A 23,506-nucleotide genomic window follows, 5' to 3' on the forward strand; every position below is an offset into this window, starting at 1 on the left:
AAGATGCAGTTGCCATCCCCAAATTGCTCTTCAATATTGGGAAAAAGAAGGTGCTTCAAACATCAATGTAGGCTAGTGCTGTGATAGTGCCACGCAAAACAACAAGGGGTGCAAGCCCCATCCATGAAAATCGCAACCGCACCATAACACCACCGCCTCCGAATTTTACTGTTGACACTACACACGCTGGCAGATGACGTTCCCCTAGCATTCGCCATACCCACATCCTGCCATCGGATCGCCACATTGTGTACCGTGATTCGTCACTCCATACAACGTTTTTCCACCGTTCAATCGTCCAATGTTTACGCTTCTTACACCAAGCGAGGCGTGGTTTGGCATTTACCAGCGTGATGTGTGGCTTATCAGCAGCCACTCGACCATGAAATCCAACTATTCTCACCTCCCGCCTAACTGTCATAGTACTTGCAGTGGATCCTGATGCAGTTTGAATTCCTGTGTGATGGTCTGGATAGCTGTCTGCTTATTGCACATTACGACCCTCTTCAACTGTCGGCGGTCTCTGTCATTCAACAGACGAGGTCGGCCTGTACGCTTCTGAGCTGTACGTGTCCCTTCACATTTCCACTTCTCTATCACATCGGAAACAGTGGACCTACGGATGTTTAGAAGTGTGGAATTCTCGCGTACGGACGTATGACATAAGTGACACCCAATGACCCGACCACGTTCGAAGTCCGTGAGTTCCGCGGAGTGCCCCATTCTACTCTCTCACAATGTCTAATGACTACTGAGGTTGCTGATATAGAGTACCTGGCAGTAGGTGGCAGCACAATGCATCTAATATGAAAAACATATGTTTTTGGGGGTGTCCGGATACTTTTGATCACATAGTGAATGCAAACACTTTGCAGTGCTAATCCTTATTGAGAAAGATATTTGCAATGAATACAGGGACGGTTTGTCTCTTGTGTTACTCAAACTTATCATGCAGTGGAGCTCACACCACGGCAATATGAATTTCTGAGCCGTTTAGTATATATAATTAGCCATGATATAGAGCCTCAACATTTATTTGAGAGCGCAGTTGAAAGCAGAAAATTCGTCCTATGTTTGGATCGTTTAGGTAAAAAGAAAGAACATTCGCATAGCAAATGACTCTATAAGCATTGAATAATGTACAAACAGTTTTTCTCAATTAGACAACATTGATTTTGGATTGGTTAATAGGCTGGAAGATTAAAAGAAATATAAAAAGAAAGTATCTTGCATCGGAAAATCAAACGTGAACTATACATTATTTAGTGCTCTGAGAGAGGACTGTTATATTTGCAAATTAGTAATTCGATGCATAAAAGACCGTGTCAGCGTATATGGTCGTGACTGGCCTCGATATGCTGTTGTATACTGTAAAGGTAATTCTGAGAAAAGCAAGAAGAAAGATAGCTTAAGACTGGAAAGACAGAAAATGTCTGAATATAGATGCACTTCAAGAACGGAATAATAAAAAATTCTCTCAGCATTCAATAATGGTTTCATTTGAGAAAAAATATCTTCAAATTCATGTTAATGAACAGGCACACAGTCACGCAGCTACATATTTAGCGGAGAGCAATAATTATTATTGAGAGAGGAAGTGCAACTGGCAAGCAGGATTGTGTCAGCTGTTGAAATATGGTCATACGAGTAGTTCACAGCAGAATGCTGTTGGACATTCCATAGGCAGCTCTGAGTAAAGCAAGAGAAAGATAGCTTAAGACTCGAAACACAGAAAACGTCAGGATACAGAAGAAACTGAAGAACGGAATTATCAAAAATTCTCTCAGTATTCGACAATGAATGCATCAGAGAAAGAAAAAAAATTAATGTATACTATCAATTAGGCACGCCATCATGCAGTTAAGTATTTAGTACAGAGCAACTAGCAGCAGAAGAAGAGATATTTTCAAGCAATTTTATTAACGACGGGAGGCAAGAACTAAAAAGAAAGCCACAGGTAACTTCGTTTTGTTCTGCATTTGTAACCCCTGTTCCTGATTTTTATAGTTTATTCACAGCAGTTGCTATTGATTTTTCTACAAACGGAACATCTCAATAGGAATTACCACTATTGAAATTTTCCTTGAAGACTTTTTGCTTCATATTGAGGAATTACATTGCAAACTATTTAAAGAAGTGTAATTTCTATCCCACTCTGTTGCTGACACTTCAGTGGAAATTTCAGAGCCACAGATTCTCTACTATGTCCTTTTTCCGTTTATTTATTCTACTCTGTCCCTTAAAAATCGCATAGTATAGACGTAATATTCTGCAACACAGACATTGGTTACATACAGTCGTGCTAAGTTATAACAGAACGGAAACAGCGTCCGATGTCAGCAGATGAAAATAGTGTGCCTAAAGTCAGTTTGTAAAATAGGAGATCTGAAAGCTAGGTCTTGGTTGTTTAGTGTATGCTGTCCCGAAAGAATGTTTCTGACCTTTGTACTCCTATGATAGGGTGCAATAATTCTTCTGTTTAGACTATGTCTGATGGCTGTCTGCTGTGAATAATTATCGCCGTCCGGAGTGGCCGTGCGGTTTTAGGCGCTACTGTCTGGAGCCGAGCGACCGCTACGATCGCAGGTTCGAATCCTGCCTCGGGCATGGATGTGTGTAATGTCCTTAGGTTAGTTAGGTTTAATTAGTTCTAAGTTCTAGGCGAGCCATTTGAACTATTTTTATGAATAATTATCATTTATACGATTTTTGCCTTGTGTAAAAATCTGAATCCTTCTTGTCATTATAGTTTTCCAAATTATAACTTACACGAAGAAACATTCTGTCTGTTGTTTTTTTACACAGACGTTATATCTGCTAAGTGCTAGAAACAAGTTATTTGCTCTGTGACTCATAAAACAACTATAATCGAATTCATCTTTCCTCAGTGTTTTGTTGTGTTCACAATAAGGTCAAATTAAGAATTATAGAAGACAGCGTTTCCTTACAAGTGAAGTCAATGATACTAATTATTTATTCTTCTAATAAAGAGCGATAAAAATCAGACTTGTGTTCTATAGATTCAGTTAAAACCATGCCAATCACAGATACTCCTTAAGATATGTCTGCAAAATAAGATCATTTCCAGGGTGATGTCTGGCTATGCAGACACATTAATAATTGTTTCTTACCTACGTAATTGTTTAAGGATTATTTGAAAATATGGGGTTGTAAGACTTCTCTCAAGCGAAACTCTAGAAGCAAAAGATGAACAGTAAAATGCATTTTCCGAGCAAAGAGCTGTATTTTAGAAATAGGTATAACGAACATCAATGTTTTACCCCAAGGAGGGAGTAAATCACCATCTTGAATTTTATTGAGGGCCATAGATGTTCTTAATCTGAAAAGAATGTGATTCTTAGATTTATGGCTGATAACAATGAAGAGGTTATAACAGCCATAAAATGGTATCTTCCAGATCATTCAGAACAGCATTTCAGGAAGAGAATATCCTCACTGGAAAAACGTTGGACGGATTGCATTTAAGTGAAAAGCGTCTACATAAATAAATACAGGTTTAAAGCAAAGCACACAGTCTTTCATTGCCAAGCCTACAAATTTTCTTCATGCTACTGTAAGCAGATGTGATCATCTTTGCTTGGGAATATGCTAAGGAGTTTGCATATGCTATGGCAGCCTCTAACTCATTCGAAAGATTAATGGATCTCTACGAAACAGCAGTGGATCATTACTGATCAGAATGTAGCAAAGCCTGACAGCAGCAAAGTGTACGCTGTGCTATGCTTCACCTGTTGGCTCTGACCGCCAGTCCACTGGCCGACGCCCTTCGCGACGCTGGAGATGTTTTTGCCGGCCGTGGCGAGAGCGTCCTGAACGTCTTCAAGGCTGGGCCGCACCACCACCTTGGGGATCATCAGCGTTGCGTTCAGCAGGAAAACTGGCTTCTGCTCTGGTTGGCCTGCCATCAAACCCACCAGCATTCTTTCCCGAATCCATTAAAATACTAGTACGACAATGACGAATAGCTTATAGGTAGGTTCTACTGGGGATGACTTCTGTTCTGAAAATGACTAGTCACAGAGTAATCCCAGCTACATGCTAGCTTACTAATGTTTCGATGGATTTCCTCTGGACAGAGTCAACTATTCCAGGCTAAATGCTACTAACGATATGTAAGTAGAGGATGACAAAGGCAGAATACTTCGTTAACTTTATACTCTAATTTGTAATTGTTTGATGTCTTTATTAAAACGGTTCGTAAAAATAACGGAAGTCAGACTAACCATTGTATTGTATTGTATGTTAACCGGGGGGCTAGAAACGACGGATAGGCTCCGTCCCCGCCCCAGCCTACTCATATGTGAACATAATGCCACTTAATATTTCCGTGTATTTAATAAGTGCACTCTTATGAAAATATATCTATTGACAATGACTGCTGCCTGGTGATGTAAAAGAACCGAATCTTCTTTACGTACTGAAATATTCTAAAGTCTGTGTGAAGTCTTATTTTGTTCTATCTACTGTCTATTTGTTGTTTATCGTACCAAGCGAGGTTAGCGCAGTGGCTAACCAGGGCTCGCCAATCATGTGGCCGTGCATAGTCTACTGTATTTGGTTTTCCTTGTTTAAGCAAATGCTTAAAGAGGTCATGGTAGCTTCCCCCCCCCCCCTCCTACCCCCACCTCCACCTCTCCCGTAACCAACAATCCGAGCGAAATCTAAATCTCTAATGACCACAACTGTGGACGTGACATGAAACACCAAACGCAAAATTGGTTTTCTGTAGGTTGTAATGATGAATGATCATATATTGAGTTAAAATGAAGCATATCTTTGGAATGTAAACTTGCTTTTTGTGAGTTCCCATTCACTCTAGAAAGACGTGCACTATTGATGCAAAGATGAGACTCCTGAGATATTTAAATATTAAGCCGGCCGCGGTGGTCTAGCGGTTCAGGCGCTCAGTCCGGAACCGCGCGACTGCTACGGTCGCAGGTTCGAATCCTGCCTCGGGCATGGATGTGTGTGACGTCCTTCGGTTAGTTAGGTTTAAGTAGTTCTAAGTTCTAGGGGACTGATGACCACAGATGTTAAGTCCCATAGTGCTCAGAGCCATTTTTTTTTTAAATATTAAGTTATTGAATGACTTGGCGATATTTGCCGTGAACAATTTCGAGCTCGCACAGAACTGTATTAATTTCCTATTTTGTTACCCACACGTCGAATATTTTGTTCTGCTTCAAACTGACGTTTACTCGGTGGTATTTTGGAACCCAACGCGGACTTCTGTCGTCTCACCTATTGCCATTCGCACAAAATCATTTATTTATTTACTAATTTGGATAGGACCGTTCTTACGTTTTAGGTGCTGTCTAGGTAAGGTATTTCTGTTTACAGTTAAGACTTGTTCCTAAGGTTTTAAGGTTTAAAAATTCAACCACGCTTGAAAACTTTTAACAAATTTATATGCGTTGTTCAAACTCGTGCCTGTGGTAAAGAGACTACAACAAGAAAAGTAAAAAATTTGATTTTTAGTTTAATGTGCCATCCAAGTTCTAAAAACATTCTTTCGCTGTGTCTGATATAGAAGGAGTCAGACGTTAACTGTTAGTTAACGCTTTTTTTTATCTCATTGTCTGTTAAACAATAACGAATGAGCAATGTTTGTTTTGAAATTTTTTGACACTTAGTATTTTGATGATTCAAATGTTGGATTTCCAAGACAGTCAAAGCTCACTGGCAGATGTCAGAAAAGAAAATATTACTACTACTACTTTCATTGGATTCTTGTTGATTTAATCTTTCTTCAACTAATATACTGTCTCATTTTGCATGACAGTTATGTGCAAGATTTTTTAAGTTTTCTTTAAGTCCTTCAGTTTGATCAAGAACCACATCCTTAATAAGTTCCTAGTTTTTGTTAGTCTTGTAAATTTTTTGATCATCTACAAATGCACTCTTTAACTATAATATTTTGGCGCCTTCTTTCATGTACTTTGGATCGAGTGCTTCTCTGATGTAAGCTTAACAAATTTCAGCATTGAACCAGCCAACAAATGGCCCTTCATAAACCAGACCGCAATTTATTTGTTTATTTATTTATTTACTTATTTTGTGCTCCACTTGGGCAACGTCGCTGTGTACGTTTTCTAAACCAAATTTCTGCATAAATTAATAGAATCATTATTTTTTACTTTTAATCAGTAAGAACTCTCTACGTAAAAACATATACATATCAGAACTAATAACACTGAAATTGTTACATGCAACATATAGTATGGGTAGTACCGTACGGCTTGAGGATGGTAGCTCGTGTCTCCAGGGGATTAATGGGCCCCTCCTCGAACTTTTCTGGGCGGAAATTCTACAGGGCGAAAAATTCATAGGGCTGAGAGTACACGGGGGATCAGTGGGCCCTTCCTCGATCTTTTCTGGGCGGAAATTTCACAGGGAGGAGAATACACGACACCCTTTTTACCCTCTCTCTGACCTTGAGACTTATTTATTGTTATAACAAACGAAATCCTGATTTGGAATTGAAGTCGCTTAAAATGAATGAGTAAATTGGTTGGGATTATTGGCATACGGGGATTGAGAGACATCTTTCCAGCTGCTGGATCTGTGAAGATAGTAACTTTAGTAACAGTATTTCACATACTTTTAGTCTGTGAATGGGCAGAATTGCAAAGTTTCATACTAATGAGATTCCGTAGTAGTATTCTACTGATACACCAATAAGCCGTAAATATGTCTTCTCTGTTTCCTGTAAAACCGATGGCGAGGAAGAAAACAAAACAGTATATTGTTGTATATACTATTTTTGTTTGAAAATATATATACAAGGAGAAACAATGTAGATGGGATAAACAATTTGTCGAATGTTTTAGATGCGCTCGTATCATAGTTGCAATTGACTACGAACAAGGAATCAAAACCGCACATTTTCACAGTACAGCACTGCATTTTATATTTCAGAATCGGTTTTAATCGGTGAAGAACTTTTTGAAATTTCTACTAACAATATTCCCCTTTTATATTAAATACATATTTGTATATTACATACATTTAAAAAATGTACAGCCGTTTTCTGTCCGAATATTCATTGGAGTATTGTATAAGAATTTGAAGTTAATTGGTCAAGAACGTTTCGAGATTATTGGTAAGAACGTTCCTCCTTTATATATTACATACGTATTTACGTGTTATAAATATTAAAAATATATAGCCTACGTCCTTCGAAATGTTCATTACAGTATCGTGTAAAAATTTGACTTAAATTGCTCAAGAACTTTTCGAAATTTTTTGTAAGACCGTTTGCCCTTGATATATTACATAGGTATTTATGTACTGAAAAGCTAAATTCCGAACGAACAAGCCTCTGAACGCCCAACGCTACCGTTCGACTGCAGAGTCACCTTCATCAAGCGCAGTGTCACCTTCAGCCTATAGGCGTCATTAGAGGCGAAAATGGAGGCACATGTGTTCGCACCGGAAGCCGCTACTTCTGAGTCAAGTAGCTCCTCAATTGGTGTCACAAGGGCTGAGTGCACCCTGCTTGCCAGCAGCGCTCGGCAGATTCCATCCAAGTGCTAGTCAATTTATGTACTGTACGTACTGAATACACGTAGCCTACGCCTGTCCGAACGTTCAAAAATGGTTCAAATGGCTCTGAGCACTATGGGACCCAACAGCTGTGGTCATCAGCCCCCCAGAACTTAGAACTACTTAAACCTAACTAACCTAATGACATCACACACATCCATGCCCGAGGCAGGATTCGAACCTGCGACCGTAGCAGTCGCGCGGTTCCGGACTGCGCGCCTAGAACCGCGAGACCACCGCGGCCGTCCGAACGTTCATTTAAGTATCGTGTAGAAATGTGAAGCAGGTCGGTCAAGAACTTTTCGAGGTTTTTCGTAACAACGTTAAACAAAGGCTTGCCTTTATACTGTAGTATAGATTATTGATAAGCCAGACAAGTCGTCCGGCCGTAGGTACTCAGTGCCAACCGCGTGAAGCTGGGGCTGGTCGCTAATAAATTATAAAACAAGCTCACTGTTGCCTCCTGAGGCACAACGTCGCCTTTCTGCTTATCACACTAACTGAAACAATTGTATCCGCTTCATAATAGCTACCCCCATATTCATCGTATTTTGTGCAAGAGTTTCAGACATAGTAAGAGGCAGTATACTTTCGACACTAAAAAACTGAGACGTCAGTGATAGCAGTGGGGGAAATGTGATGTATCATCTCTCAATCTCACTATTCTTAGTGTCATGCTACGTCAATTTGTACACTGTGAATAAGTATACATTTTAAACGCTGTGTTCAACGTTGGTAGGAAATGGATACTGATGTTAGCTGTTTTAATACAAAAACCTAGATTTAGAAAATATAAATAATTAAAATAATAACGACCCTCATCTGAAAATATTGCGTTCATTTTTATAAGTTCTATCTAAATCAGTCTTTTGCTCAGGACTAAGATCTAACCGCGGTATGCTCGTCGTTGATGGAAACATTTCTGTAAGTAACCATCATGTGTAAGTTACCATCGTGTGTAATTCATACTCTTTTTAGCTTTGTTGTAGAAGACTTCTGTGAAAAATTTACCATACGTTTATTAGATACGTCAAAAACGTTTTGCACCACCCCAGCTCTCTGAACTCCTGAAGATAGACGTTGACTGTGAATACTGTATCACAGACACAGCACCTTTGACTGTTCAGAGATGTAAACAACCATGCATGAGCAGCGCCTATTAGACAGAGGGGGTCCGACAACCGATCAGTTCCACTCTTTCCACCAGGAAGGAGGTACACGGCTCGTGTTGTCTGTAGTTCAACCGTGCCTAGACGATTAATACTGCGGTTCGATCGCGTCCGCATTGATACTTTGTGTCAGGAAGGGCTCTGACCAAGGGAAGTGTCCAGGCGTCTCGGAGTGAACCAAAGCGATGTTGTTCGGACATGGAGGAGATACAGAGAGACAGGAACTGTTGCTGACATGCCTCGCTCAGGCCGCCCAAGGGCTACTACTGCAGTGGTTGACAACTACCTACGGATTATGGCTCGGAGGAAACTTGACAGCAACGCCACCATGCTGAATAATGCTTTTCGTGCAACCATAGGGCGTCGTGTTACAACTCAAGCTGTGCGCAATAGGCTGCATGATGCGCACTTCACTCCGGAAGTCCATGGCGAGGTCCATGTTTGCAACCACGACACCATGCAGCGCGGTACATATGGGACTAACAACATGCCGAATGGACAGCTCAGGATTCACATCACGTTCTCTTCACCGATGAGGGTCGTATGTGCCTTCAACCAGACAATCGTCGGAGACGTGTTTGGTGGCAATCCGGTCAGACTGAACGCCTTAGACACACTGTGCAGCAAGTGCAGCAAGGTGGAGGTTCCCTGCTGTTTTGGAGTGGTATTATATGGGGCCGACGTACGCCGCTGGTGGTCATGGAATGCGTCGTAGCGGCTGTACGATACGTGAATGCCATCCTCCGACCGACAGTGCAACCATATCGGCAGCATTTTGGCAAGGCATGCGTCTTCATGGACGACAATTCGCGCCCCCGTCGTGAACATCTTGTGAATGACTTCCTTTAGGATAACGACATCGCTCGACTAGAGTGGTCAGCATGTTCTCGAGACATGAAACCTATCGAAGATGCCTGGGATGGATTGAAAAGGGCTGTTTATAGACGACGTGACCCAACAGTCACTCTGAGGGATCTACGCCGAATCGCCGTTGAGGAGTGGGACAATCTAGACCAACAGTGCCTTGATGAACGTGTGGATAGTATGCCACGACGAATACAGGCATGCATCAATGGAAGAGGACGTGTTACTGGGTATTAGACGTACCGGTGTGTACAGCATTCTGGACCACCACCTCTGAAGGTCTAGCTATATGGTGGTACAACAGGGAATGTGTGGTTTTCATGAGCAACAAAAAGGGCGAATATGATGTTTATGTTGATTTGTATTCCAATTTTATGTACAGGTTCCGGAACCGTCGGAACCGAGGCGATGCAAAACTGTTTTTGATGTGTGAATAACTGAGAGTATATCGTTGGATAGAGTATCTCTCCAAGTTTAGATCTATAGCAGGTGCCGTTGCGTAGTTGCAGAGCACACCACCTGGGAACAAGCCTATCAGAACATGGCGTATAATTGAGCGATGCGTGCATTTTGTGTCCTCGAATTAGCTAAATGTGACTCAGTTGTCACTGTTCAACGATCATTTTGTACCATATATTAGGAAAAATCTCCAACAGACAAAACAATGCATGGCCTGGAACGTCAGCAAAGAAGATGGAGGGTGTGCTGGAATCACTCGGCAGGAGCCTAAGGAAATCGACACCATGTGCGAGTAGAGAACTGCAGATACATCAGTCATCTGTGTGGTGCGTTCTGCACAAACATCTTCGTATAAAACCATACTGGTGGCAGTTGTTGTTATACATCTGCTGGCTATTCGAGACAGTGAGCTTCGTTCTGAAGTTTTAAATGGCTTGTATCGGCAACTGGAGCAACATAGTTTCTGACGAAAGTCAGTTATCAATTCTGAAGCCATGTTTCATGTGTTTGGAAAGATGAATCGTCATAACGCATGTGTTTGGGGCACATAAAATCCGTACGAGATTGTGGAACAAAATTGTGATTCCCCTGATGTTAAAGTCTTTTGTGCCACATCTTCTTCATAAATATATGCCCAATTTTCTATTTGGAGAATAAACTTTGACTGGTTTAATGTAGCTGGACATGCTGCAGCAACGGTTTATACACAAACTACAGCAAGATGGCACAGATTTCATTTTACAACAAGATAATGTCCCTTACGACGCTTTCTTTAAGGCGTTCGTGATTACCTAAATGCCTAAATGCCTCCGTGTGAAATTAGACATGCGTCTCATCACCATTCTCCTCTTTTTCGATGGCCCCCACGGACGGACACCTGACTTAACTACACAGGGTGAAAAGTATTTAAACCGACAAACTCTGGGGGGGGGGGGGGGTTGTAGGGGACACCAAAACAAATATTTTTCCCTAATGTCATTTTTTCCTATGGGGTGTATTTAAAGCGGTAGAGGAAGATTTCTCTGGCGGCAAATTAATTAAACCAACAAACACTTTTCCATTTGTTTATGACCAAGAGACAACACATTAACACAACCCAATTTCAATTACGGTAGATTTTCAAAAATGCCTCAATTGACACGTAAACAAAGGTTACACAGTCGGATCATGTTCTGTCCGGCACGGGCAAAAATCCCAGAAGTACCTGAATTGTTCCTGATGCTGCTACTATCCGGGCAACCAGATCCTCTTCTGATGCAACAGGAGTTGCGTAAACAAGGTTGCACATCTCTCCCCACACAAAAAAGTCCAGAGGGGACATATCTGGGGATCGAGCAGGCCATGGTACAGGACCACCTCTGCCAATCAGCATTTCTGGGAACCGTGGGTCCAGGAATCGACGCACACGACGACTGAAATGTGCCGGCGCCCCGTCGTGTTGGAACCGCATGCATTGTCTTGTAGCCGGCCGAAGTGGCCGTGCGGTTAAAGGCGCTGCAGTCTGGAACCGCAAGACCGCTGCGGTCGCAGGTTCGAATCCTGCCTCGGGCATGGATGTTTGTGATGTCCGTAGGTTAGTTAGGTTTAACTAGTTCTAATTTCTAGGGGACTAATGACCTCAGCAGTTGAGACCCATAGTGCTCAGAGCCATTGTCTTGTAGGGAGCGGGACGTCTTCCAGCAATTCTGGCAATGCTCTGGCGAGAAAATTGTAATAGTGTCTGCCATTTAATGGCCTAGGTAGCAGATACGGCCCAATTAAACAGTCCCCAACAACATTGACACACACATTAACGAAGAGCAGCACTTGATGAGCGCTAGTAACTGTGGCATGTGGGTTATCCTCACTCCAAATATGCGAATTGTGCATGTTGAAGGCTCCATCACTCCCGAACGTTGCTTCATCGGTAAAGAACACAGGATGGAAATTTAGGATGCATTTCAGACTGTTACAGGTACCACTGCGAAAACTGTGCTGTGGGTGGATAATCAACTGGTTCCAGGTTGTGGACACGCTGTAAGTGAAATGGACGTAACAACTGCTCTCCAAGAACTGTTCTTACATTCGTCTGATTCGTCCCCATGTTACGGGCAATTGCACGAGTGCTGATTGAAGGATCCCGCTCCACATGCTGCAAGAAAGCTTCCTCAAATTGCAGCGTTCTTACCGTGCGACGGCGTCCCTGTACAGGTAATCTGCTAAATGACCCGGTCTCACGCAGACGTTGGTACACAGCAGCAAAGGTCGTATGATGCGGGATACGGCGATTTGGATATTGTTGTTGATAAACCTGCTGTACAGCTCGTCCGTTGTGGTGCGCTACGTAGTACGCACCAACCATATCAGTGTACTCCTTCCAGGTGTATCGCTCCATTAGTAAACAGAGACAATGCACTACTACAACTGAAGACCGTAATACGCTCTCTAACAACTGAAGATTGTGATACGACCTATAAGAACTGAAGAGCGTAATACGGCCTTCACTTGTTTAAATAATCCTCATCGGAAAAAATGACATTAGGGAAAAATATTTGTTTTGATGTCCACTACAACCTCCCAGTTTGTCGGTTTAAATACTTTTCACCCTGTATGTGGTTTCTTCTTATGGGGTTAGGCCAGAGACTGTGTGTTCATGCCCCCATTTAATTTGGAATACATGCAAAGAAATCTAATTAATACGGTCGCTTATATCGGCCATGACGGATTGGTATGTGTATGAAAAGAGTTCGACTACAGTGCTGGCGTTTGCCAAGTTACAGAGGGTGTCCATGTTGAGCACCAGTGTAATATAAGATGAAAGCTTGGAGCGATGCTCTATCCACTGATATGTATCTGTTTACTGCACATCTTTTAGTTCTTCCACAGTAGTCTTCTGAAACCCTGGTCGTACTTATGAATGACCCGAAATTTCTAGATGAGTTGCTGTATGTGTTGGAGCGTAAGCCGTCAGAAATTTGTGACTCTGAGCAGTGTCGTGTCACTCGTTCTAACATATTGTGCTTTATACTGACCAACAACGAATATCGTAGACCAGAAGTGTAAGTGTTGGCTCACCTCCTTCCAGGTCGACGTAGAAGCGCTTCCGCAGGCAGTCGAGCGAGTGCCTGGTGACTCTGATGAGCACGTCGACCACCTTGCGGCTGTAGTAGCGGCGCATCTCGGCGACGGCGTTGCGCACCAGCTCCTGCATCACCTTGGAGAGCCCGCCGTTGCCCGTGGCGAGCAGCGTGTGCGGGCTGTCGAAGCACTCCCACACCAGGCTCCAGTCCTGCTGCTGCTGGTTCGAACTCCCCGACACCACGCTGCCGTTCCCGCCCGCACCTCCCGCCGCTTCCTGCTCTTCTGCAACCACCAAGGCCGCTGATTCACTACATATTTGCATAAAGTGGTCCCGCTTCGCTACAGGATTGGGTTTCAATAAAAGAGTACTCTGCTTTCTTCCTCCACTGATAATACACTGTATCTCATCAAATGTATCTGGACAGCCCGACGTACTGAGGAATTCATCTACATCTACATCTACATACATACTCCGCAATCCACCATACGGTACGTGGCGGAGGGTACCTCGTACCACAACTAGCATCTTCTCTCCCTGTTCCACTCCCGAACAGAACGAGGGAAAAATGACTGCCTATATGCCTCTGTACGAGCCCTGATCTATCTTATCTTATCTTATCTTTGTGGCCTTCCCGCGAAATGTAAGTTGGCGGCAGTAAAATTGTACTGCAGTCAGCCTCAAATGCTGGTTCTCTAAATTTCCTCAGTAGCGATTCACGAAAAGAACGCCTCCTTTCCTCCAGAGACACCCACCCGAGTTCCGGAAGCATTTCCGTAACACTCGCGTGATGATCAAACCTACTAGTAACAAATCTGGCAGCCCGCCTTTGAATTGCTTCTATGTCCTCCCTCAATCCGACCTGATAGGGATCCCAAACGCTCGAGCAGTATTCAAGAATAGGTCGCATTAGTGTTTTATAAGCGGTCTCCTCTACAGATGAACCACATCTTCCCAAAATTCTGCCAACGAAGCGAAGACGACTATCTGCCTCCCCCACAACTGCCATTATATGTTTGTCCCACTTCATATCGCTTTGCAATGTTACGCCCAAATATTTAATCGACGTGACTGTGTCAAGCGCTATACTACTAATGGCGTATTCAAAAATTGCGGGATTCTTTTTCCTATTCATCTGCATCAATTTACATTTATCTATATTTAGAGTTAGCAACCATTCTTTACACCAATCACAAATCCTGTCCAAGTCATCTTGTATCCTCCTACAGTCACACAACGACGACACCTTCCCGTACACCACAGAATCATCAACAAACAGCCACACATTGCTATCCACTTGTGGTGTGCGTACTGTAAGACCTTCAGTACACACACCATCACATTATGTGACTTGTCGCTCTAACGGAGTAGGCGAGTGTCAACAATATGTCTCGTGGTCTTATCATGGCATGTTGATCTTCTGCCGTTAGGTCAGATGATAGAAATACCACTTGCACGCTTAGAGTAGCAGATTGATGGTGACCAATTAACTTGGTTCTGGGTGCTATTTACAACTGACAATATGAAGTTCCTTTGGTATTGGTACGTTAATCTTATTCTCACATATATCTCTGATACTTGATAAAAGTGTGTATACATTTATCTTCATGGCTATGTACAGGAATATGGTAATCTTATTAGGCGCAGAGTGAAACTTGACTATAGACTGGTACAGACAAATGCAGACTGGTGCAGACAAATGCAGACTGACTAATCAGATGTCTGTACACTCGTTATAATACCTTGCGCGTTTATGTATCATTGCGCGAGTGTGATCCGCAAGGAGAAAAGGCTCTACGTTAGCGTTACATATTAATACGCGGATCGGCGGAAGCAGAATTTGGTCCGTCTCTATGGCAGCGCCATCTCGTAGAGCAGAGACGGACGAGCGCAGCGCCTGCGCTGTTGTGCCTAGCAGTGCGCGCTCTAGTGGGAAAGTTGTGTACGCACTGACTACGCGGAAGTATGTACACCACACCACTCTATCCAAAAGATCATTTATGTAGATAGAAAACAAGAGCGGACCTACCACACTTCCCTGGGGCACTCCAGACGATACTCTCACCTCCGATGAACACTCACCATCGAGTACAACGTACTGGGTTCTATTACTTAAGAAGTCTTCGAGCCACTCACATACATCTACATCTACATCTACATCTATACTCCGCGAGCCACCTTACGGTGTGTGGCGGAGGGTACTTATTGTACCACTATCTGATCCCCCCTTCCCTGTTCCATTCACGAATTGTGCGTGGGAAGAACGACTGCTTGTAAGTCTCCGTATTTGCTCTAATTTCTCGGATCTTTTCGTTGTGATCATTACGCGAGATATATGTGGGCGGTAGTAATATGTTGCCCATCTCTTCCCGGAATGTGCTCTCTCGTAATTTCGATAATAAACCTCTCCGTATTGCGTAACGCCTTTCTTGAAGTGTCCGCCACTGGAGCTTGTTCAGCATCTCCGTAACGCTCTCGCGCTGACTAAATGTCCCCATGACGAATCGCGCTGCTTTTCGCTGGATCATGTCTATCTCCTCTATTAATCCAACCTGGTAAGGGTCCCATACTGATGAGCAATACTCAAGAATCGGACGAACAAGCGTTTTGTAAGCTACTTCTTTCGTCGATGAGTCACATTTTCTTAGAATTCTTCCTATGAATCTCAACCTGGCGCCTGCTTTTCCCACTATTTGTTTTATGTGATCATTCCACTTCAGATCGCTCCGGATAGTAACTCCTAAGTATTTTACGGTCGTTACCGCTTCCAATGATTTACCACCTATGGCATAATCGTACTGGAATGGATTTCTGCCCCTATGTATGCGCATTATATTACATTTATCTACGTTTAGGGAAAGCTGCCAGCTGTCGCACCATGCATTAATCCTCTGCAGGTCCTCCTGGAGTACGTACGAGTCTTCTGATGTTGCTACTTTCTTGTAGACAACCGTGTCATCTGCAAATAGCCTCACGGAGCTACCGATGTTGTCAACTAAGTCATTTATGTATATTGTAAACAATAAAGGTCCTATCACGCTTCCCTGCGGTACTCCCGAAATTACCTCTACATCTGCAGATTTTGAACCGTTAAGAATGACATGTTGTGTTCTTTCTTCTAGGAAATCCTGAATCCAATCACAAACCTGGTCCGATATTCCGTAAGCTCGTATTTTTTTCACTAAACGTAAGTGCGGAACCGTATCAAATGCCTTCCTGAAGTCCAGGAATACGGCATCAATCTGCTCGCCAGTGTCTACGGCACTGTGAATTTCTTGGGCAAATAGGGCGAGCTGAGTTTCACATGATCTCTGTTTGCGGAATCCATGTTGGTTATGATGAAGGAGATTTGTATTATCTAAGAACGTCATAATACGAGAACACAAAACATGTTCCATTATTCTACAACAGATTGACGTAAGCGAAATAGGCCTATAATTATTCGCATCTGATTTATGACCCTTCTTGAAAATGGGAACGACCTGCGCTTTCTTCCAGTCGCTAGGTACTTTACGTTCTTCCAGCGATCTACGATAAATTGCTGATAGAAAGGGGGCAAGTTCTTTAGCATAATCACTGTAGAATCTTAAGGGTATCTCGTCTGGTCCGGATGCTTTTCCGCTACTAAGTGATAGCAGTTGTTTTTCAATTCCGATATCGTTTATTTCAATATTTTCCATTTTGGCGTCCGTGCGACGGCTGAAGTCAGGGACCGTGTTACGATTTTCCGCAGTGAAACAGTTTCGGAACACTGAATTCAGTATTTCTGCCTTTCTTCGGTCGTCCTCTGTTTCGGTGCCATCGTGGTCAACGAGTGACTGAATAGGGGATTTAGATCCGCTTACCGATTTTACATATGACCAAAACTTTTTAGGGTTCTTGTTTAGATTGTTTGCCAATGTTTTATGTTCGAATTCGTTGAATGCTTCTCTCATTCCTCTCTTTACGCTCTTTTTCGCTTCGTTCAGCTTTTCCTTATCAGCTATGATTCGACTACTCTTAAACCTATGATGAAGCTTTCTTTGTTTCCGTAGTACCTTTCGTACATGATTGTTATACCACGGTGGATCTTTCCCCTCGCTTTGGACCTTAGTCGGTACGAACTTATCTAAGGCGTACTGGACGATGTTTCTGAATTTTTTCCATTTTTGTTCCACATCCTCTTCCTCAGAAATGAACGTTTGATGGTGGTCACTCAGATATTCTGCGATTTGTGCCCTATCACTCTTGTTAAGCAAATATATTTTCCTTCCTTTCTTGGCATTTCTTATTACACTTGTAGTCATTGATGCAACCACTGACTTATGATCACTGATACCCTCTTCTACATTCACGGAGTCGAAAAGTTCCGGTCTATTTGTTGCTATGAGGTTTAAAACGTTAGCTTCACGAGTTGGTTCTCTAACTATCTGCTCGAAGTAATTCTCGGACAAGGCAGTCAGGATAATGTCACAAGAGTCTCTGTCCCTGGCTCCAGTTCTGATTGTATGACTATCCCATTCTATACCTGGTAGATTGAAGTCTCCCCCTATTACAATAGTATGATCACGAAACTTCTTCACGACGTTCTGCAGGTTCTCTCTGAGGCGCTCAACTACTACGGTTGCTGATGCAGGTGGTCTATAGAAGCATCCGACTATCATATCTGACCCACCTTTGATACTTAACTTAACCCAGATTATTTCACATTCGCATTCGCTAATAACTTCACTGGATATTATTGAATTCTTTACTGCTATAAATACTCCTCCATCATTGGCGTTTATCCTATCCTTGCGGTATATATTCCATTCTGTGTCTAGGATTTCGTTACTGTTCACTTCCGGTTTTAACCAACTTTCCGTTCCTAATACTATATGCGCACTATTTCCTTCAATAAGAGATACTAATTCAGGAACCTTGCCCTGGATACTCCTGCAGTTTACCAATATTACGTTAACTTTTCCTGTTTTTGGTCTCTGAGGACGGACGTTCTTTACCAACGATGATAATGTCCTCTCTGGTAAGCCGTCAGGTATTTTATCGTTTCGCCCAAGGGGGGGTCCCTCTAACCTAAAAAACCCCCGTGTGCACGCCACACGTACTCTGCTACCCTAGTAGCTGCTTCCGGTGTGTAGTGCACGCCTGACCTGTCTAGGGGGGCCCTACAGTTCTCCACCCAATAACGGAGGTCGATGAATTTGCAACCATTATAGTCGCAGAGTCGTCTGAGCCTCTGGTTAGACCCTCCACACGGCTCCAAACCAGAGGACCGCGATCGACTCTGGGCACTATGCTGCAGATATTAAGCTCAGCTTGCACTCCGCGTGCGATGCTGGTTGTCTTCACCAAATCAGCCAGCCGCCGGAAGGAACCAAGGATGGCCTCAGAACCCAAGCGGCAGGCGTCATTCGTTCCGACATGTGCTACTATCTGCAGCCGGTCACACCCAGTGCGTTCAATAGCTGCCGGAAGGGCCTCCTCCACATTACGGACGAGACCCCCCGGCAAGCACACCGAGTGCACACTGGCATTCTTCCCCGACCTACCCGCTATTTTCCTAAGGGGCTCCATAACCCGCCTAACGTTGGAGCTCCCTATAACTAATAGGCCCGCCCTCTGTGACTGTCGGGACCTTGCCGGAGAATCGGCCACTGGCCCAACAGGCGAGGCATCCTGTGGTGGCTCGGAAACGATGTCATCACCACTAGGAAGCACCCCGTACCTGTTGGAAAGGGGTAAGGCAGCTGCCACGCGGCCAGATCCCACCTTCGCCTTTCGGCCAGGCACGCGCGAGCCCACCACTGTCCGCCATTCACCCTGGAGTGATGGCTGACCGGTAAGATGCTCACTGCCGGAAGATGCAGCGACATCAGGGGTTCCATGTGATTCCAAGGCCACCGAAGTAGGCATAGGTCTCACCACAGTTGCCCCAACGCCACTACGAGCCGACGCCTGCGCCTCGAGCTCGATGAGCCTAACAGACAAAGCCTCCACCTGCCCCCGAAGAGTGGCCAATTCTCCTTGCGTCCGCTCACAACAACCACAGTCCCTACACATGACTATGTTTACCCTACTCTATACGGTGACAAATTCCCAAGATAATCTTCTGATGAGCTACTCTGATAATCAAGAAACACTCACTGAAATACGAGACGCGAAAACTACGCTAGGTTTTCCCAGAAAAACTATTTAAAAGCTAAGCGCAGCAAATAAGTACAAAAACGTTTTATACAAACAGTACTCGCTGCTGCTGGTGCTCTCGCTCTGGCTGTCACATATATGGGAACCAATCCCATATGCTCGCACCTTAGTTAGGAGTCTGCAGTGGGGCACCGAGTCAAACGCTTTCCCGAAGTCATTACTATATCTCACGAGAGGTGGACCCGAGCGCCACTATGAAAGGACGCGGAAAGTACTGTGTTGTCAGTAGAGAGGCAGTAGCAGCAGAATGGGTCGGTCAGGAGAGCTTATTGACTTCGAACTTGGACTAGTCATCGGATGCCAACTGAATAACAAATCCACCATGGTCATTTCATTCCTTTTAAAGGTGCCCAAACCTACTATTTGGTATGTAACTGTGAAGTGGAAACGCGAAGGAACAACCGCAGCTAAATCAAAGCTAGACAGACCTCATATACTAACGGACAGGAGGGTCGAACATTGCGGAGGGTGATCGCATTAAACAGTGCAAGAATTCGCTCGAAAGTTCGAGAGTGCTACCAGCAACAAAGCCTGTACGTCAGGGTTAAAAAGAATGGGGTACAATTGTAGAGCATCTCCTCATAAGCTATAAATTGTTGTAGTCTGTGCCAAGCGGCGCTTGAGGTAATGTAAAGAGAGGGGCCGCTGGACAGTGGATGTCTGCAAACGAGTGATTTGGATTGATGAATCATGGTATACTCTGTGCCAGTCCGATGGAAGGGTTCGGAGGACGTTTCCTGCCTTCACGCGTAGTGCCAATAGTGAAGTGCAGAGGAGGTGGCGTTGCGCATGGGGGTGTATTTCGATGATGGTGTGTGGTCCGTTTATTGCGCTTAAGCAAACGCTAAATGCAGAAGGATTTGAACCTCTATTACAGCATTGTGTACTGCATGCAGTAAAGAGACAGTTCAAAGACGATCTACCTATCTACATTTATACTCCACAAGCCACCCAACGGTGTGTGGCGGAGGGGACTTTACGTGCCACTATCATTACCTCCCTTTCCTGTTCCAGTCGCGTATGGTTCGCGGGAAGAACGACTGCCGGAAAGCCTCCGTGCGTGCTCGAATCTCTCTAATTTACATTCGTGTTCACCTCGGGAGGTATAAGTAGGGGGAAGCAATATATTCGATACATCATCCAGAAAAGCATCGTCTCGAAACCTGGACAGCAAGCTACACCGCGATGCAGAGCGCCTCTCTTGCAGAGTCTGCCACTTGAGTTCGCTAAACATCTCCGTAACGCTATCACGCTTACCAAATAACCCTGTGACGAAACGCGCCGCTCTTCTTTGTATCTACACTATCTCCTCTGTCATCCCGATCTGGTACGGATCCCACACTGATAAGCAATACTCAAGTACAGGTCGAACGAGTTTTGTAAGCCACCTCTTTTGTTGATGGATTACATTTTCTAAGGACTCTCCCAATGAATCTCAACCTGGCACCCGCCTTACCAACAATTAATTTTATATGATCATTCCACTTCAAATCGTTCCGTACGCATACTCCCAGATATTTTACAGAAGTAACTGCTACCAGTGCTTGTTCCGCTATCATATAATCACACAATAAAGGATCCTTCTTTCTATGTATTCGCAATACATTACATTTGTCTATGATAAGGGTCAGTTTCCACTCCCTGCACCAAGTGCCTATCCGCTGCAGATCTTCCAGCATTTCGCTGCAATTTTCTAATGCTGCAACTTCTCTGTATACTACAGCATCATCCACGAAAAGCCGCATGGAACTTCCGACACTATCTACTTGGTCATTTATATATATTTTGAAAAGCAATGGTCCCATAACACTCCCCTGTGGCACGCCAGAGGTTACTTTAACGTCTGTAGACGTCTCTCCATTGAGAACAACATGCTGTGTTCTGTTAGCTAAAAACTCTTCAATCCAGCCACACAGCTGGTCTGATATTCCGAAGGCTCTTACTTTGTTGAACAGGCGACAGTGCGAAACTGTATCGAACGCCTTCCAGAAGTCAAGGAAAATGGCGTCTACCTGGGATCCTGTATCTAATATTTTCTGGGTCTCACGAACAAATAAAGCGAGTTGGGTCTCACACGATCGCTGTTTCCGGAATCCATGTTGATTCCTACAGAGTAGATTCTAGATTTCCAGAAATGGCATGATACGCGAGCAACAAACATGTTCTAAAATTCTACAACAGATCGATGTCAGAGATATAGGCCTTCTTGAAAACTGGAACTACCTGTGCTCTTTTCCAATCATGTGGAACCTTCCGTTCCTCTATAAACTTGCGGTACACGGCTGTTAAAAGGGGTGCAAGTTCTTTCGCGTACTCTGTGTTGAATCGAACTGGTATCCCGTCAGGTACAGTGGACTTGACTTTGTTGAGTCATTTCAGTTGTTTTTCTATTCCTTGGACACTTATTTCGATGTCAGCCATTTTTTCGCTCGTTCGAGGATTTAGAGAAGCAACTGCAGTCCGGTCCTCCTCTGTGACACAGCTTTGGAAAAAGGTGTTTAGCAATTCAGCTTTACGCGTGTCATCCTCTGTTTCGATGCCATTATCATCTCAGAGTGTCTGGATATGCTGTTTCGATCCACTTACTGATTTAACGTAAGACCAGAACTTCCTAGGATTTTCTGTGAAGTCGGTACATAGAATTTTACTTTCGAATTCACTGAACGCTTCACGCATAGCCCTCCTTACGCTAACTTTGACATAGTTTAGCTTCTGTTTTTCTGAGAGGTTTTGACTGCGTTTAAATTTACAGTGAAGCTCTCTTTGCTTTCGCAGTAGTTTCCTAACTTTGTTGTTGAACCACGGTGGGTTTTTCCCGTCCCTCACAGTTTTACTCGGCACGTACCTGTCTAAAACGCATTTTACGATTGCCTTCAACTTTTTCATAAACACTCAACATTGTCAGTGTCTGAACAGAAATTTTCGTTTTGATCTGATAGGTAGTCTGAAATCTGCCTTTTATTACTCTTGCTAAACAGATAAACCTTTCTCCCTTTTTTTATATTCCTATTTACTTCCATTTTCAGAGATGCTGCAACGGCCTTATTATCACTGTTTCCCCGTTCTGCGCTTAAAGAGTCGAAAAGTTCGGGTCTGTTTGTTATCAGTAGGTCCAAGATGTTATCTCCACGAGTCGGTTCTCTGTTTAATTGCTCGTGGTAATTTTTGGATAGTGCACTCAGTATAATGTCACTCGATGCTCTGTCCCTACCAACCGTCCTAAACATCTGAGTGTCCCAGTCTATATCTGGTAAATTGAAATCTCCACCTAAGACTATAACATGCTGAGGAAATTTATGTGAAATGTATTCCAGATTTTCTCTCGGTTGTTTTGCCACTAATGCTGCTGAGTCGGGAGGTCGGTAAAAGGAGCCAATTATTATCCTTGCTCGGTTGTTGAGTATAACCTCCACCCATAATAATTCACAGGAACTATCCACTTCTATTTCACCACAGGATAAACTACTACTAACAGCGACAAACACGCCACCACCGGTTGCATGCAGTCTATCCTTTCTAAACACTGTCTGTGCCTTTGTAAAAATGTCGGCAGAATTTATCTCTGGCTTCAGCCAGCTTTCTGTACCTATAACGATTTCAGCTTCGGTGCTTTCTATCAGCGCTTGAAGTTCCGGTACTTTACCATCGCAGCTTCGGCAGTTTACAATTACAATACCGATTACAATACCGACTAGAGCTTGGTCCCCGCATGTCCTGACTTTGCCCCGCACCCTTTGAGGCTGTTGCCCTTTCTGTACTTGCCCGAGGCCATCTAACCTAAAAAACCGCCCAGTCCACGCCACACAACCCCTGCTACCCGTGTAGCCGCCTGCGATGACTGTATCGGCATGACAATGCACTCTGTCAAAAAGCAACACCTGTGAGGCAATGGTTTGTGGACACAAACGTTCCTCAAACGGAATGCCCTGCCGAGAGTATCGACCTAAGTTCAGTGGAACACATCTGACTAGAACGTCGACATTGCTCCAGATCCCAGTATACAACATCAGCACCTTCTCTGGTTTCAACTCTTGAGGAGGAACAGGCTGCCATTCACCCATAGACATTCGGACATTCGGAAGTGTTGCAGCAGAGTTCAATCCGTCTTTAAGGCTAAGTGTTTACACGCCCCATATTAATGTCCACTGATAGGTCTCCGGATACTTTTGATCAGATAGTGTACACTCTGTAGTGGGTTCAACGGAAT

General features: G+C 43.7%; 1 protein-coding gene across 1 annotated transcript in view; it reads right to left on the bottom strand.

Annotated features, from left to right (window-relative positions):
- The window catches only part of LOC126471528 (dynein axonemal heavy chain 5), a 1,073,018-nt gene that overhangs the window by 586,206 nt on the left and 463,306 nt on the right, over positions 1-23,506 (bottom strand). The window contains exons 20-21 of the mRNA XM_050099754.1: positions 13,113-13,400; positions 3,750-3,910 (exon numbers count right to left, since the gene is read on the bottom strand). Coding sequence (XP_049955711.1) covers positions 3,750-3,910; positions 13,113-13,400 — 449 coding nt within the window. The remainder of the gene's footprint in view (positions 1-3,749; positions 3,911-13,112; positions 13,401-23,506) is intronic.

The sequence above is a fragment of the Schistocerca serialis genome, chromosome 3 (assembly GCF_023864345.2).
Source record: "Schistocerca serialis cubense isolate TAMUIC-IGC-003099 chromosome 3, iqSchSeri2.2, whole genome shotgun sequence".
NCBI classification, from domain to species: Eukaryota; Metazoa; Arthropoda; class Insecta; order Orthoptera; family Acrididae; genus Schistocerca; species Schistocerca serialis.